This window comes from Pseudopodoces humilis, chromosome 16, assembly GCF_049639895.1.
Source record: "Pseudopodoces humilis isolate 2021_Gansu_Grassland_sample_001 chromosome 16, ASM4963989v1, whole genome shotgun sequence".
Classification (NCBI taxonomy): Eukaryota; Metazoa; Chordata; class Aves; order Passeriformes; family Paridae; genus Pseudopodoces; species Pseudopodoces humilis.
This window is the reverse complement of record NC_142215.1, coordinates 18,671,659-18,685,702: the sequence shown is the minus strand read 5'-3', so window position 1 is coordinate 18,685,702 and position 14,044 is coordinate 18,671,659. Positions and strand designations below refer to the sequence as shown.

Sequence of the window (14,044 nt, the reverse complement as noted above, 5' to 3'; positions counted from 1 at the left end):
GCTCCCCTTGCTCCCTGCACCCCAAATCCCCCAGTGAACCCAAATTCCCAGCTCTGTACCTCAACCCTCGGGCTCCAGACACCCCCAATCCCTCAGGCTCCCCAATTCCTGGCTCACTGCTCCCCGATTATCCCTGCTCCCCAATCCTCATCTCCAGGCTTCCCCATCCCCTTTCCTGGTCTCCCCAATCCCCTCTCCCCGCTCCCCAGTCCCCTCTCTCCCCTCTCCCGGCTCCCCAATCCCCTCTCTCCCCTCTCCCGGCTCCCCAATCCCCTCTCTCCCCTCTCCCGGCTCCCCAATCCCCTCTCTCCCCTCTCCCGGCTCCCCAATCCCCTCCCTCCCCCCTCCCCGCTCCCCAAACCCCCCTCTCCCCCCTCCCCGCTCCCCAATCCCCTCTCCCGGCTCCCCAGTCCCAATCCCTCTCTCCCCTCTCCCGGCTCCCCAATCCCCTCTCTCCCCTCTCCCGGCTCCCCAATCCCCTCTCTCCCCTCTCCCGGCTCCCCAATCCCCTCTCTCCCCTCTCCCGGCTCCCCCATCCCCTCTCTCCCCTCTCCCGGCTCCCCAATCCCCTCTCCCGGCTCCCCAGTCCCCTCTCTCCCCTCTCCCGGCTCCCCAATCCCCTCTCTCCCCTCTCCCGGCTCCCCAATCCCCTCTCCCGGCTCCCCAATCCCCTCTCTCCCCTCTCCCGGCTCCCCAATCCCCTCTCCCGGCTCCCCAATCCCCTCTCTCCCCTCTCCCGGCTCCCCAATCCCCTCTCTCCCCTCTCCCGGCTCCCCAATCCCCTCTCTCCCCTCTCCCGGTTCCAGGCTCCTCCCGCCGTTCCCGGCAGGAAGCGGCCGCAGCCAATCGAGCCGGGGCCGCCGCCCGCTGCCCGCTCTGCCTCCGCCGCCGGCCCGGTGAGTGCCGGGGGGTCCCGGGGGGTCCCGGGGGGCTCGGGGGGTTCGGGCTCCGGCGGGGAGCGGAGCGGCCCCGCAGCTCCCCCGGGACCGGAGCCTCCCCGCTGCCGCCGCTCCTCCCGCGGGCCGCGGCTCTCGGCGCCGGGCGGGGTTCCGGGACGGCCGGAGCGAGAAAGGGAGGGAGGGACGGAATGAATGGGGCTCCCCAGAGCCGGAGCGAGCGGGGCCGGGGGGCTCGGGGAGCCCCGCGGGGGTTGGGGGGCTGCGGGGGTCCCCCCGGCCCCGCTGCGGGCAGTGCCGGGGCGCAGGGGGGGCTCCGCGGCGGGGGTGGGTGCGGGGAAGCTGGCACCCCGGGATGCTTGGAAATCCCTTTGGAAGCTCCCTCTCGGCTATCCCGGGCTGAAAGTCCCGAGAGGAAGTGCCGGTTCCCGTCTTCCCCGCCTCGAGCCATGGGATAACCCCCACCCACCCTTCCTCTGCATCCCAAATCCCAATCCTTTCCTCCCCAATCCCAATCCCTTCCTCCCCAATCCCAATCCCTTCCTCCCAAATCCCAATCCCTTCCTTCCTGCCGAATCCAAATCCCTTCCTCCCGAATCCCAATCCCTTCCTTCCGAATCCTTGTCCCGTCCTTCTGTCCAGGGCTCCCCACTCCTTCTTCCTTTGCTCCCCAAATCCTCGTCCCTTCCTCCTGCCAGGTGAATCCTCGGCCCTTCCTGACCCCAAACACCGCACCACCATGGATTTGGGATTTGGGATTTGGGATTTGGGAGCTGTATCCCATCTTTCCCCACGCAGTCCCAAATGAGGGATTGCTCCTGCACGCCCTGAACTTGAGTGGGAACTAAGAACAGTCCCGAGCAGAGCCGGGCGCTCGGCTCCAGAAGAAGAACAGAGACCCAAAAACTGGGATCGAGTGGGGCCAAGAGGCAGGGATCTTCCTGGATCCTTTCCTTGGTGCCTCAGGGTGGTAATTAGCCCGTGGATAATTTGGGGATTATAAAAAAACAGGGAATGGGTGACGTATTCCCGGGGGATTTAGTTATTCCTCGGGTTTCCAGGGGGTTCAGCCATCCCTGGCACATCCAAGAGAAGTTTTCCTGGCATTCCTTATATCCCGGCTTGAGCTCAGGTCTTTTGTCCTTGGATCCCACCGCAGGCCTGGGGAAACTGAGTCACGGCACGGCGACATTCCCGGCAGGAAAGTTGGGGACCAGAGGTCGCTAAACCTGGAAAAGGGGATTTGTTGAACATTCCCGGGAAAAGGGAAGGATTCCAAGGGGGATGAGTTAGGGTTTCCCTCTCTGGGGCACGGTGTGATGCCCCCTCGGCCTTTCCCACCACGGATCCCCCTTTCCCTGGGGCGTGTCCCGCTGGGAAAAGTTAGGGATGGGGGTCATGGAAAAACCTGATTTCCTTTGCCTCCTGCTTTTGGGGAGGGGAGGAGAGGGGAAACCCTCTGAGGGCTCTTGGGGTAGAAATGGGCCTCAGTTTCCCCCATCTGCTGTGTCTCAGGTTCCCCACTGTGCCTCAGTTCCTCTCCTTTTGCCTCAGTTTCCCCATTCCCTGTGCCTCAGTTCTCTATTGTGCCTCAATTTCCCTCTATACCTCCGTTTCTCCCCATGCCTCAGTTTCCCCTTGTGCCCCAGTTTCCTCCATCGGCTGTGCCTCAGTTTCCCCCCTCGTGCCTCAGTTTCCCCCATTCGTCATGTCTGTTTCCCCCCTCGTGCCTCAGTTTCCCCCCTCGTGCCTCAGTTTCCCCCGCGGGAGCTGAGCCGAGCCGCCCTTTGGCGCTGCCCTTTCCCCAGTTTTAGGGGATTTTTAGGGAATGAGGCCGAGGCTATTCCCGCTGCACCCCAGGAAAGGCGTGACCCCACAGATGTGACAGTGACGGTGCCAGCGGCTCTGGACGGGCAGCGGGAGCCTGCGAGGGGACAGGGAGGGGACAGGGACAAGGACAGGGACACAGTGGGACCCTGGGACAGGGACAGGGACACAGTGGGACCCTGGGACAGGGACAGGGACAGGGACACAGTGGGACCCTGGGACAGGGACAAGGACAGGGACACAGTGGGACCCTGGGACAGGGAAGGGACAGGGACAGGGACAGGGACACAGTGGGACCCTGGGACAGGGACAGGGACAGGGACAGGGACACAGTGGGACCCTGGGACAGGGACAGGGACAGGGACAGGGACACAATGGTGCCCTGGGACAGGGAGGGGACAGGGACAGGGACACAGTGGGACCCTGGGACAGGGACACAATGGGACCCTGGGACAGGGAGGGGACAGGGACAGGGATGCAGCAGGACCTTGTGTTGTGCTGGGACAGGGAGGGGACACAGTGGGACCCTGGGCTGGGACAGGGAGGGGACACGCAGTGTCCGGAGCTCATTCCTGCCGCGAGAGGAGCGCGGGTCACGCGGGATCCTCGGGAATCCAGCGCCGCCGCCAGCGGGGCCGGGCGCTCTGCCCTCCCCTTCCCCACATCCCGCTCCGCTTTAATCCCCCCTTTTCCGGGACAATCCCATCCCGGGGGTTTTCCTGCCGCCAGCAGGGATGAGCCCCGCTGCCCTGGAGCCGGGAATGCGCATCCCTCTCCCTCTGAGCTCCTCCCGCTGGGTTCGGGGCTGAATTCCGGAGGCTGGGAGCGAGCCGCCTCCTCTTGGAGCGCGGGGATGGAACGGCCCGGAGCTGCGGGGAAAAACTGGGAAAGACAGGAACAAAAGGGGAGGAGGAGAAGCGGCAGCGAGGAAGGGAAGAGGCTCACGTGGCTTCCCCAGGGCACGGCCGCCGCCTCCGGAGCTGCCGGGAATGCGGCGATCCCTTGGCCCGTGCCAGGCTGGAGATGAACCGCTTCCCGTGGTTTCTGACGGGGTGGGTGTTCCTTGGGAATGGCTGGTGAGGAATCCCCAGGAATGGCTGGTGAGGGATCCCTGGGAATGGCTGGTGAGGGATCCCCGGGAATGGCTGGTGAGGGATCCCTGGGAATGGCTGGTGAGGGATCCCTGGGAATGGCTGGTGAGGGATCTGTGGGAATGGCTGGTGAGGGATCCCCAGGAATGGCTGGTGAGGGATCTGTGGGAATGGCTGGTGAGGGATCCCCAGGAATGGCTGGTGAGGGATCCCCAGGAATGGCTGGTGAGGGATCCCCAGGAATGGCTGGTGAGGGATCCCCGGGAATGGCTGGTGAGGGATCCCTGGGAATGGCTGGTGAGGGATCCCTGGGAATGGCTGGTGAGGGATCCCCAGGAATGGCTGGTGAAGGATCCCTGGGAATGGCTGGTGAGGGATCCCTGGGAATGGCTGGTGAGGGATCCCTGGGAATGGTTGGTGAGGGATCCCTGGGAATGGCTGGTGAGGGATCCCCAGGAATGGCTGGTGAAGGATCCCTGGGAATGGCTGGTGAGGGATCCCCAGGAATGGCTGGTGAGGGATCCCCAGGAATGGCTGGTGAGGGATCCCCGGGAATGGCTGGTGAGGGATCCCTGGGAATGGCTGGTGAGGGATCCCTGGGAATGGCTGGTGAGGGATCCCCAGGAATGGCTGGTGAGGGATCTGTGGGAATGGCTGGTGAGGGATCCCCAGGAATGGCTGGTGAGGGATCCCCAGGAATGGCTGGTGAGGGATCCCCAGGAATGGCTGGTGAGGGATCCCCGGGAATGGCTGGTGAGGGATCCCTGGGAATGGCTGGTGAGGGATCCCTGGGAATGGCTGGTGAGGGATCCCCAGGAATGGCTGGTGAAGGATCCCTGGGAATGGCTGGTGAGGGATCCCTGGGAATGGCTGGTGAGGGATCCCTGGGAATGGTTGGTGAGGGATCCCTGGGAATGGCTGGTGAGGGATCCCCAGGAATGGCTGGTGAGGGATCTGTGGGAATGGCTGGTGAGGGATCCCCAGGAATGGCTGGTGAGGGATCTGTGGGAATGGCTGGTGAGGGATCTGTGGGAATGGCTGGTGAGGGATCTGTGGGAATGGCTGGTGAGGGATCTGTGGGAATGGCTGGTGAGGGATCCCCGGGAATGGCTGGTGAGGGATCCCCAGGAATGGCTGGTGAGGGATCCCCGGGAATGGCTGGTGAGGGATCTGTGGGAATGGCTGGTGAGGGATCCCTGGGAATGGCTGGTGAGGGATCTGTGGGAATGGCTGGTGAGGGATCTGTGGGAATGGCTGGTGAGGGATCCCTGGGAATGGCTGGTGAGGGATCCCCAGGAATGGCTGGTGAGGGATCCCTGGGAATGGCTGGTGAGGGATCCCCGGGAATGGCTGGTGAGGGATCCCTGGGAATGGCTGGTGAGGGATCTGTGGGAATGGCTGGTGAGGGATCTGTGGGAATGGCTGGTGAGGGATCTGTGGGAATGGCTGGTGAGGGATCCCTGGGAATGGCTGGTGAGGGATCCCTGGGAATGGCTGGTGAGGGATCCCTGGGAATGGCTGGTGAGGGATCTGTGGGAATGGCTGGTGAGGGATCCCCAGGAATGGCTGGTGAGGGATCTGTGGGAATGGCTGGTGAGGGATCCCTGGGAATGGCTGGTGAGGGATCCCCAGGAATGGCTGGTGAGGGATCCCTGGGAATGGCTGGTGAGGGATCCCTGGGAATGGCTGGTGAGGGATCCCCGGGAATGGCTGGTGAGGGATCCCCGGGAATGGCTGGTGAGGGATCCCCAGGAATGGCTGGTGAGGGATCTGTGGGAATGGCTGGTGAGGGATCCCTGGGAATGGCTGGTGAGGGATCCCCAGGAATGGCTGGTGAGGGATCCCTGGGAATGGCTGGTGAGGGATCCCTGGGAATGGCTGGTGAGGGATCTGTGGGAATGGCTGGTGAGGGATCTGTGGGAATGGCTGGTGAGGGATCTGTGGGAATGGCTGGTGAGGGATCCCTGGGAATGGCTGGTGAGGGATCCCCAGGAATGGCTGGTGAGGGATCCCTGGCCTGCTTCCCTTGCCCTGTGTCCCTCCTTCCCAGCCCCATCCAGGCATTTCCTTGTGTTTTCCCTCAGCTCAGGCTTCCCAGAGCGGAGCCTTCCCACAAGGATTCTCGGCTCCATTCCCACTCCCGCTTCCTCATCCCGACTTTCCTGGTGCCAAGGATGCTCTTCCTGCTGCTCATGCTGGCAGTCGGCCTGGCAGGTGAGTGGGGCTCAGGAGATGTCCCCAGTGCCACCCACAAAGCTGTGCCCCGAGCTCCATCCCGGTGTTTTTCCGGGATCCGTGCTCTGGTGGCACCTCCAAGCAGAGGCCACCCCGGTGCTGCAGCCACGGGAGGACTCAGTCCCGACGGATTGCGCTTCCCAGGAGAGCCGCCGGCAGTGCCGCGGTTCCGGCCGGGCTGGCTCCTGGCATTTATTTTGATCCGGCCGGAGCCGGGATGTTCGGGATGTGGCTGGAGCCAGGCCAGCTGCCCCGTGCCCTTTCCCTGGCAGGGCTCCTTCCCGCGCTCCTCATCCTCCCAGCTTGGGATCTTGCCAAAAATTCCCTGTCCCGTCCCCGCTCTCGTCCCCACACAGGAGGGGTTTGCCATGGGAAGGGACTGGAATTGTTCTGTGGCACTGGGATGTGTTGGAATGGTGCCAGGGCACTGGGATGGGGCTGGAATGGTGCCAGGGCACTGGGATGGGGCTGGAATGGTGCCAGGGCACTGGGATGAGCTGGAATGGTGCCAGGGCACTGGGATGTGTTGGAATGGTGCCAGGGCACTGGGATGAGCTGGAATGGTGCCAGGGCACTGGGATGAGCTGGAATGGTGCCAGGGCACTGGGATGTGTTGGAATGGTGCCAGGGCACTGGGATGAGCTGGAATGGTGCCAGGGCACTGGGATGAGCTGGAATCCTGCCAGGGCACTGGGATGAGTTGGAATGGTGCCAGGGCACTGGGATGAGCTGGAATCCTGCCAGGGCACTGGGATGTGTTGGAATGGTGCCAGGGCACTGGGATGAGCTGGAATGGTGCCAGGGCACTGGGATGTGTTGGAATGGTGCCAGGGCACTGGGATGTGTTGGAATGGTGCCACGGCACTGGGATGAGCTGGAATGGTGCTGTGCCACTCCAGTTGGCACCATGCTGGAGCACTGGTGCCACCTAGCGCCTGCCAGCCTGGCCAGGGCTGGGTCCTCCTGGGGACCGTGTCCCCACTGCTGCCACCCTGTCCTGCCCCACTGGGGCCACTCCGGGCTCCAGGGCAGGTTTGGGTGCCCTTGGCAGCTCCTGGCAGCCGGAAGTGTGTCCCTTCCATGGGCATCCCTTGATTTCCTTGGCTGTTATCCAGCTTTGGGTGCTCCTGGCAGCTGGAATTGCTCCCAGCGTGACAGCCCTGAGATGCCACCTGCCCACGTGTCCCTCCTGTGGGTATTGCTTGGGTGTTATCCACCTTTGGGTGCTCCTGGAAGCTCCTGGGAGCTGAAGGTGCCCGTGGTTTGGTACTGGATGTGGGATTGTCCCCCTTCCATCAGGGTGGCATATCCCCTGAGATGCCACCTGCCCGCGCGTCCCTCCCACGTGCATCCCTGGGTTTTCTTGGACGCCATCCCGGCGCAAACCTCAGGAGGTGCTCCTGGAGGCGTCCCAGTGCGTCCTGGTGCCCTCCCGCAGGTGCCATGGAGATCCAGGTGCCGGAGGAGCCCGTGGTGGCCCTGTTTGGCCACGACGCCACCCTGCGCTGCTCCTTCTCGCCCGAGGCCAACTTCAGCGTGGCGGAGCTGAGCCTCTTCTGGCAGCTGACGGACACCAAGCGCCTGGTGCACGGCTTCTCCGGGGGCCGCGACTGGCTGCAGGACCAGGGCCGCGGCTACGCCAACCGCACCTCGCTCTTCTACGACCAGCTGGCCCGGGGCAACATGTCCCTGCTGCTGCGGCGCGTGGAGATCTCGGACGAGGGCAGCTTCACCTGCTTCGTGCGCGTGCGCGACTACAACAGCGCCGCCGTCACGCTGCAGGTGGCGGGTGAGCTCCTGAAACGCCCCCAGTGGAATCGGGGACCCCCAAAATATTCCTCAGAGGAGAGGAGAGCCCATCCCGATCCTCACGCAGCCCCCCGTTGTCCTCCCCACCTGCAGCTCCCTACTCCAAGCCCAGCGTGCACCTGGAGCCCAGCAAGGACCTGAAGCCGGGCGACGTGGCCGTGGTGACGTGCCACGCGTCCCGCGGCTACCCCGAGGCCAGCGTGCTGTGGCAGGACGGCCGCGGCGCCAACCTGACGGCCAACGTCAGCACCTCGCAGGTGGCCAACGAGGAGGGGCTCTTCGAGGTGCGCAGCGTCCTGCGTGTGCTGGTGGAGCCCAGCGTCACCTACTCCTGCCTGGTGCTCAACGCCGTGCTGCGGCAGCATGGCCACGCCTCCGTCACCATCACGGGTGAGCCAGGGGCCGGGGGAGGCGACCCTGGTGGCATCGGTACCAAAGCCACCTCGGGGAGGTGACCCTGGTGACACCGGCACCCAAAGCGACCCCGGGGAGCTGGGGGAGGTGACCCTGGTGGCACCCTGGAAGCCTCGGGGAGGTGACCCTGGTGGCATCTGCATTGAGAGCCGCCCTTGGGGTCTGTGGGAGGTGACCCTGGTGGCACCAGCGCCCAAAGCCATCCTGGGGGTTGCTGTCCCGTATCCTAGGTTCCCTCTGGAATCTGGGGGTCCCTACCGGGCTTTTCCAGGACCTGAAGGGAGCTGAGGAGAAAGGTGGAGAAAAGCTGCTTAAAAAATATTGGAATGACAAGACACGGGGAATGGTTTCCCACTGCCAGAGGGCAGGGATGGATGGGATAGTGGGAAGGAATTCCTGGCTGTGAGGGTGGGGAGGGGCTGAGATGGAATTCTGAGAGCAGCTGGAGCTGCCCCTGGATCCCTGGAAGTGCCCAAGGCCAGGCTGGAGCAGCCTGGGACAGGGGGAGGGCGGGGGTGGCACCGGTGACCTTCAGGTCCTCCGTGGTGACATTGCCCTGGCTGGCTCGTGATCCATCCTGGATGTGGGGTCACCCTGGATGTGCATGGGATCACCCTGGATATGGGATCACCCTCAATGTGGGATCATCCTGGGTGTGGGATGGGATCACCCTGATGTGGGGTTACCCTGGATTTGGGATTGGCCACCCTGGACCACGCTGGATGTGGGATGGGACCACCCTGAAATATTGAACCATCCTGGATGTGGGATCATCCCAGGTGTGGGATCCCCCTGGATGTGGGATCACCCTGGATGTGGGATCACCCTGGATGTGGGATCCCCCTGGATGTGGGATCACCCTGGCTGTGGGATCCCCCTGGATGTGGGATCCCCCTGGCTGTGGGATCCCCCTGGATGTGGGATCCCCCTGGATGTGGGATCACCCTGGATGTGGGATGAGCTGACCCCGGGCGCTGATCCGGGTGTTTTCCCGTGGCTCCCGCAAGGCCAGCCCCTGGCATTCCCGGCGGTGGCGCTGTGGGTGACGGTGGCCCTGGCCGTGTGCGTGGTGCTGCTGCTCGGCGTCCTGGCCTTCGTGTGCCACCAGAAAATCCGGGAGAGCTGCCGGGAGGACGCGGAGCGCGCAGGTAAACCTGGGGAAAACCTGGGAAAGGGATGGATGGGCCGGCCCCCGCTTCCCTCTTCCCGCGGCCGGGACATCCCCGGCGCCTCTGGAAGCGGCTCTGGGCTCCTTCCCCTCTCCCTTTCGGGCCGTATTCCACGTTTTTATGGATTTGTTCCCTAAAAAGCTCCCAGAACGGCTGCGGGAGTGGCTGTGCCACTCTTGGAAATGACCTTTTTTCCATGGATTTTGCTCAACCGGGAGCAGGGCCCCTTCCCGCCAGCCTGGGAAGCAGGGACAGCGATTCTTCCCACTGGGAATGGTGGCAGGGGGTGGGAAACTCCCGGGATCCAGGTGGGTGCTGGAGGGAGGGAAGGGTATCCCAAGGTTTTGGGGGAATCCAGGGATCCGTCTCCAGGTGGCAGCTGCGCTAAAAACACGGACGTCCCTCGGAGCTGTGGCTTTTCCCACTGGGATTTTTGGGAATGTGCCGCCCTGATCCGTGGAAAACCCAGGATCACAGGGTTGCTCCAAGGAGGCACCCACAGAATCCCGGGAACGGGGTTTGGTGGGAGCTTCCCACCTCTGGATCATTGTTTTCCAGGGCCGGAGGAGCGGGATGAGGAGGGGGAGGAGCCCAAGACAGGTGGGTGCCCGATCCTGGTTTGGGGTGGCTCCAGCTGCTCAGCCCCTTCCGTATTCCCGATTTTTCCGACATTCCTGACCTGGCAGATCCCAGATAAACCTCCCCATTCCTTAATAAACCTCCCCATTCCTCCTTAATAAACCTCCCCATTCCTCCTTAATAAACCTCCCCATTCCTTAGTAAACCTCCCCATTCCTTAATAAAACTCCCAATTCCCAAATCAAACCTCCTGAACCCTTAACAAAACGACAGAATTCCATAATAAAACCTCCCAATTCCTTAATTTTCCAGCATCCAGCAGGTCCATGACAGGGATTCCCTTTTTCCACAAACCCTTGGAATTCCGCAGGGAAACTGGAAGCGGGTGTCGCTGTTTTGGGGTTTATTCCCCAAAAATGGGATCTTGGAGCCATTTCCTTTGCGAAGGGGCTGGGATTGACCCTCGGGAAGGGGGTGGGATTGACCATGGGATGTTTTTCCCTTTTCCCAGCTCTGCAGCTGCTGGAAAACACGGAGAGCAGAGAGGGTGAGTGGATGTTTCTGGCAAATCTGGGATAATTCCCTAAAATCCGTGCGGGAAGCATTCGTCGGGTTTTGGGGTGGATTTTCCCCCAGGTTTTCCATCGGCATTTCCCAAATTACGGATTCCCAGCTCCCGTTTCCGGCCCGGTTTGGGCTCTGCTGGTTTCTCCCGGCTTCCAGCAGCTCCTGCATCCTCATCCCTCCTTTTCCCGGCCACTCTGGGATCGAGAAAAGCCTCCCAACACTCAACCCTGGGAGGAATTTGGGGTTTTTTGGTTGTTTCCATGGATTTGCTGGGATGACGGGAATTGCTGGGGTTGGTCCTGCCATTCCAGGGAGCCCCCAGCAGCATCCTGGTGCTGAATTCCAGCTGGAATTCCGTGGGAATTGGCACCGCAGCTCCTGTTGGTGCCTTTCCCTGTTCTCCCAAGCCCTCCTTCCATCCCAGCCTGGAAAAGGATCCAGAGTTTTCCAAGCCTGCTCAATCCCAGCTCCTTCCCGTCCCCAAATCATGATTTTTCCACTCATTCCCTCCCTCACTGTGGGATCGGAGCTTGGCCTCTGCCGCTGGCTGATTTTAGTATTGGGAATTCCCCCTTCCCAATCTTTTTAGATCCTTTTTTTTATAATTTACTTTTTAATTTTTTTTATTATTTACTTTATTTTATTATTTTTTATTATTTGTAATAATTTATATTATTATTTTTTAATTATTTACTTTTTTAGAATTCCCAAGTTTTATTGCCGGGAATTAACCCTCCCCAATCATTTTATATCCTTGGGAAGGAACCTTCTTTTCCTCGCTTCCCAACCCAAAAATCCCACTTTTCCAGCAGAAACGAGGCTGGAACAACACCACCTCCCGGAATTTCCAGCCGGGAATGGGGATGAAGGGATAAAACCCCACCCGGCTGCGATTCCCAGGGTCTGGAGCAACCTGGGGAGGGTGGAGCCAAATAATTCATTAATTTATTAATTATCTATTAATTAACCCATCGATTTATTACTCCCAGCCCGGGAATTCCCTGTTCCTGTCTTTCCTCTCCATTCCCTTTCCCTCCCCCAGGCCGGGAGCAGGAGATCGATTGACGGGGCCGGGATCTCCCACCGGATCTCCGTGCGGACACCGCGGGTCCCTCTGGACTCGTTCTGCCCTTAAACGCTGGATCCCGGCAGGATTTGTCCCACCGGGAACGATCCCGGGGCATTTTTGGGAAGGAGGCACCCGCTGGCCGGGTGAGGTCCTGCTCTGGGGACTCGCTGTTCCCGTGGGATCGGGCCCATCCCGGGATCCCCCCGAGGGGGACACAGCTCCACCCCGAGTGCCGCTGGAGTGTCCCAGTCCCGCTGCCGCTCCCGCTCCGGAGCAGGGGAAGTCTCCGAGGGCTCCTCGGCTCTGAAATCCGGGATCTGGGGAGGGTTTCTCGTGCCTTGACAAATAAATTTGGGATCATGTCGGTTGATCCTTCCTGGCTCCGTGTGCTCTCCGGGGTTTGGCTAGGAATGGTGTGAGGCTCGGGATTCCTGGAGGAAAATCCCAAGCTGGCTCCCAAATTGAATCCCGCTGCCGAGATGGGGTGGGAATTCCCAGGGAAACCTTCCCGGGGCCCTTCCCGAATCCCGGTGGGAGATGATTTTTGATTGTCCTTCCCTGAGCTCTGCATCCCGATGGGAGAACATTCCCAAAATCCAGCCGAGGAGAAGCTTCTGGGATTGAGAAGGATGGACGGTGGATCCATCCCGGGATTTTATCTCCGGTTCCGTCCTTCCTGAGGTGCCGGGATGGAGCCGAGATCTCCTTCCTGGTGAGATTGGGATCGGTTCTGCCCATCCCTGAGCCGGTGCCTCCAGCTGCCCCAAATGCACTTTTCCAGAGGCCTCTGCTCCCGGCAGCACTGGCTTGCGGTCCTAGCCCCGATCCCAACCCCGGGAGATGGATTTTTGGATCACGGGATGAATCCCGCTTTTCCGGGTGGTGGCTGGTGATCTCCCACCCCGGGATAGCTCTGGGGCTGCCAGGACACGCCCTGGGGACACCATCCATGGCTGGTCCTGGCATTTCTGCCCTGGGACATCATCCGGCATTCCCGGTCCCCTCTGGGGTGACGTCCATGGTCGCTATGGGCTGGGATCGGGATGTGGGAGGCAAATCCTGCTCCCTCCAGCCCGACAGGGAGCGCTCCGGGAAAGGTTCGGCTGACAGCGGGGTGAAAACCTGGAGGAGAGCAGAGATGGTCCCCATGGCTGCCGAGAGGGGATCCGGAGACGTCCCTGCACAGGGAGCCTCCGACCCCTCCTCTCTTCCTCCTCCTCCTCCTATTCCTCCTCCTCCTCCTCCTCCTCATCCTCCTCATCCTCATCCTCATCCTCCTCATCCTCATCCTCCTCATCCTCCTCATCCTCATCCTCATCCTCATCCTCATGCCACACCCTCAGAGTCCCATCCTTAGGGCCACACCCTCATAGCCACGCCCATGGTGCCACGCCCTCACAGTCACGCCCACACAGCCACGCCCTCTCAGCCACGCCCTCACAGTCACAGCCCTGCAGTCCCCCCTCCTTGCCCATTCCGGGTCGCTGGAGTCTGGGATGCCCCTCCCAGCGCCCCAAGGGTTAACGGTGTCCAGCAGGGTGGCCCTTCTGTCCCCATGTGACCTGGCCAGCCACGGGGCCACCATGGGGACATCCAGCAGGGACATCCAGGCTGGGACATCCAGGCTGGGACATCCAGGCAGGGACATCCAGGCAGGGACATCCAGGCTGGGACATCCAGGCTGGGACATCCAGGCAGGGACATCCAGGCAGGGACATCCAGGCTGGGACATCCATCCCTCCATCCAGGCAGGGATATCCCTCCCTCCATCCTGAGTCCATCAGGGCCAGCCGGACCCCCCCGGATCCGACTGCGGCCCATGAAGCTCTCCCGGACACTTTGTCACTGTTGCTCCTGCCTCTCCGGATCCCAGTGGGAATTCCCCTGCATCCCGGCGGGGTGCTGGGATGCTCCAAGCCCCACCCATGCCTGGCATCCAGGGGGTGGCAGGGAAAAAAGAGTTTCCCATCGATCCTCGGCATTGGGATGGAGCAGGGGATATTCCTGCCGGAACCTGCTCCCAGGCTGGTACCCCCCAAGTATTCCCAAAAAAAAAAAACCCATCGGATCCGGCACAATTTAGGGGGAAAGCTCCATTTCCCTGCTCAGAACGGGGCTGGACTGAGAGGAATTCTGCGCATCCCGCGGTCCTGGCTCTGGGATGACACCTGGAAAAGCTTGGGAATGCAGCTTCTCCGACCTGGACTGACAGTCAGGAGCCGAGGTGGAGACTTTTGGCTCAGAAAAACCTTGGAAAAGCCTGGTGCCAGGAGTGCTCCGGGATGTGAATGTCCTGGATCTTGTCCCTGCAGAAAGAGGCGCCGGTGGGAAGGACACCGGGACTTTGTCCTGGGAGCAGCTGCTGCTCCAACCTCTTTGGATACCTTG

General features: G+C 61.8%; 1 protein-coding gene across 4 annotated transcripts; it reads left to right on the top strand.

Moving 5' to 3' along the window:
• The first annotated feature begins 830 nt into the window (after positions 1–830).
• On the top strand, positions 831–12,015 carry CD276 (CD276 molecule). Of its 4 annotated transcripts, none has more exons than XM_014251080.2 (8): positions 831–896; positions 5,899–6,028; positions 7,488–7,838; positions 7,952–8,248; positions 9,280–9,420; positions 10,000–10,041; positions 10,532–10,567; positions 11,630–12,015. In XM_014251080.2, exons 2-8 carry the CDS (start codon positions 5,989–5,991, stop codon positions 11,650–11,652), a joined length of 930 nt encoding a protein of 309 aa, XP_014106555.1. In that variant the 5' UTR covers positions 831–896; positions 5,899–5,988; the 3' UTR covers positions 11,653–12,015. The 4 variants fall into 4 exon arrangements, 3 of the variants coding, with proteins under 3 accessions (XP_014106555.1, XP_087919322.1, XP_014106554.1); XM_088063196.1 differs by having other exon boundaries at positions 835–896; positions 5,904–6,028; XR_015773951.1 differs by lacking the exon at positions 831–896 and adding an exon at positions 3,353–3,775 and having other exon boundaries at positions 9,285–9,420.
• Positions 12,016–14,044: the final 2,029 nt, after the last annotated feature.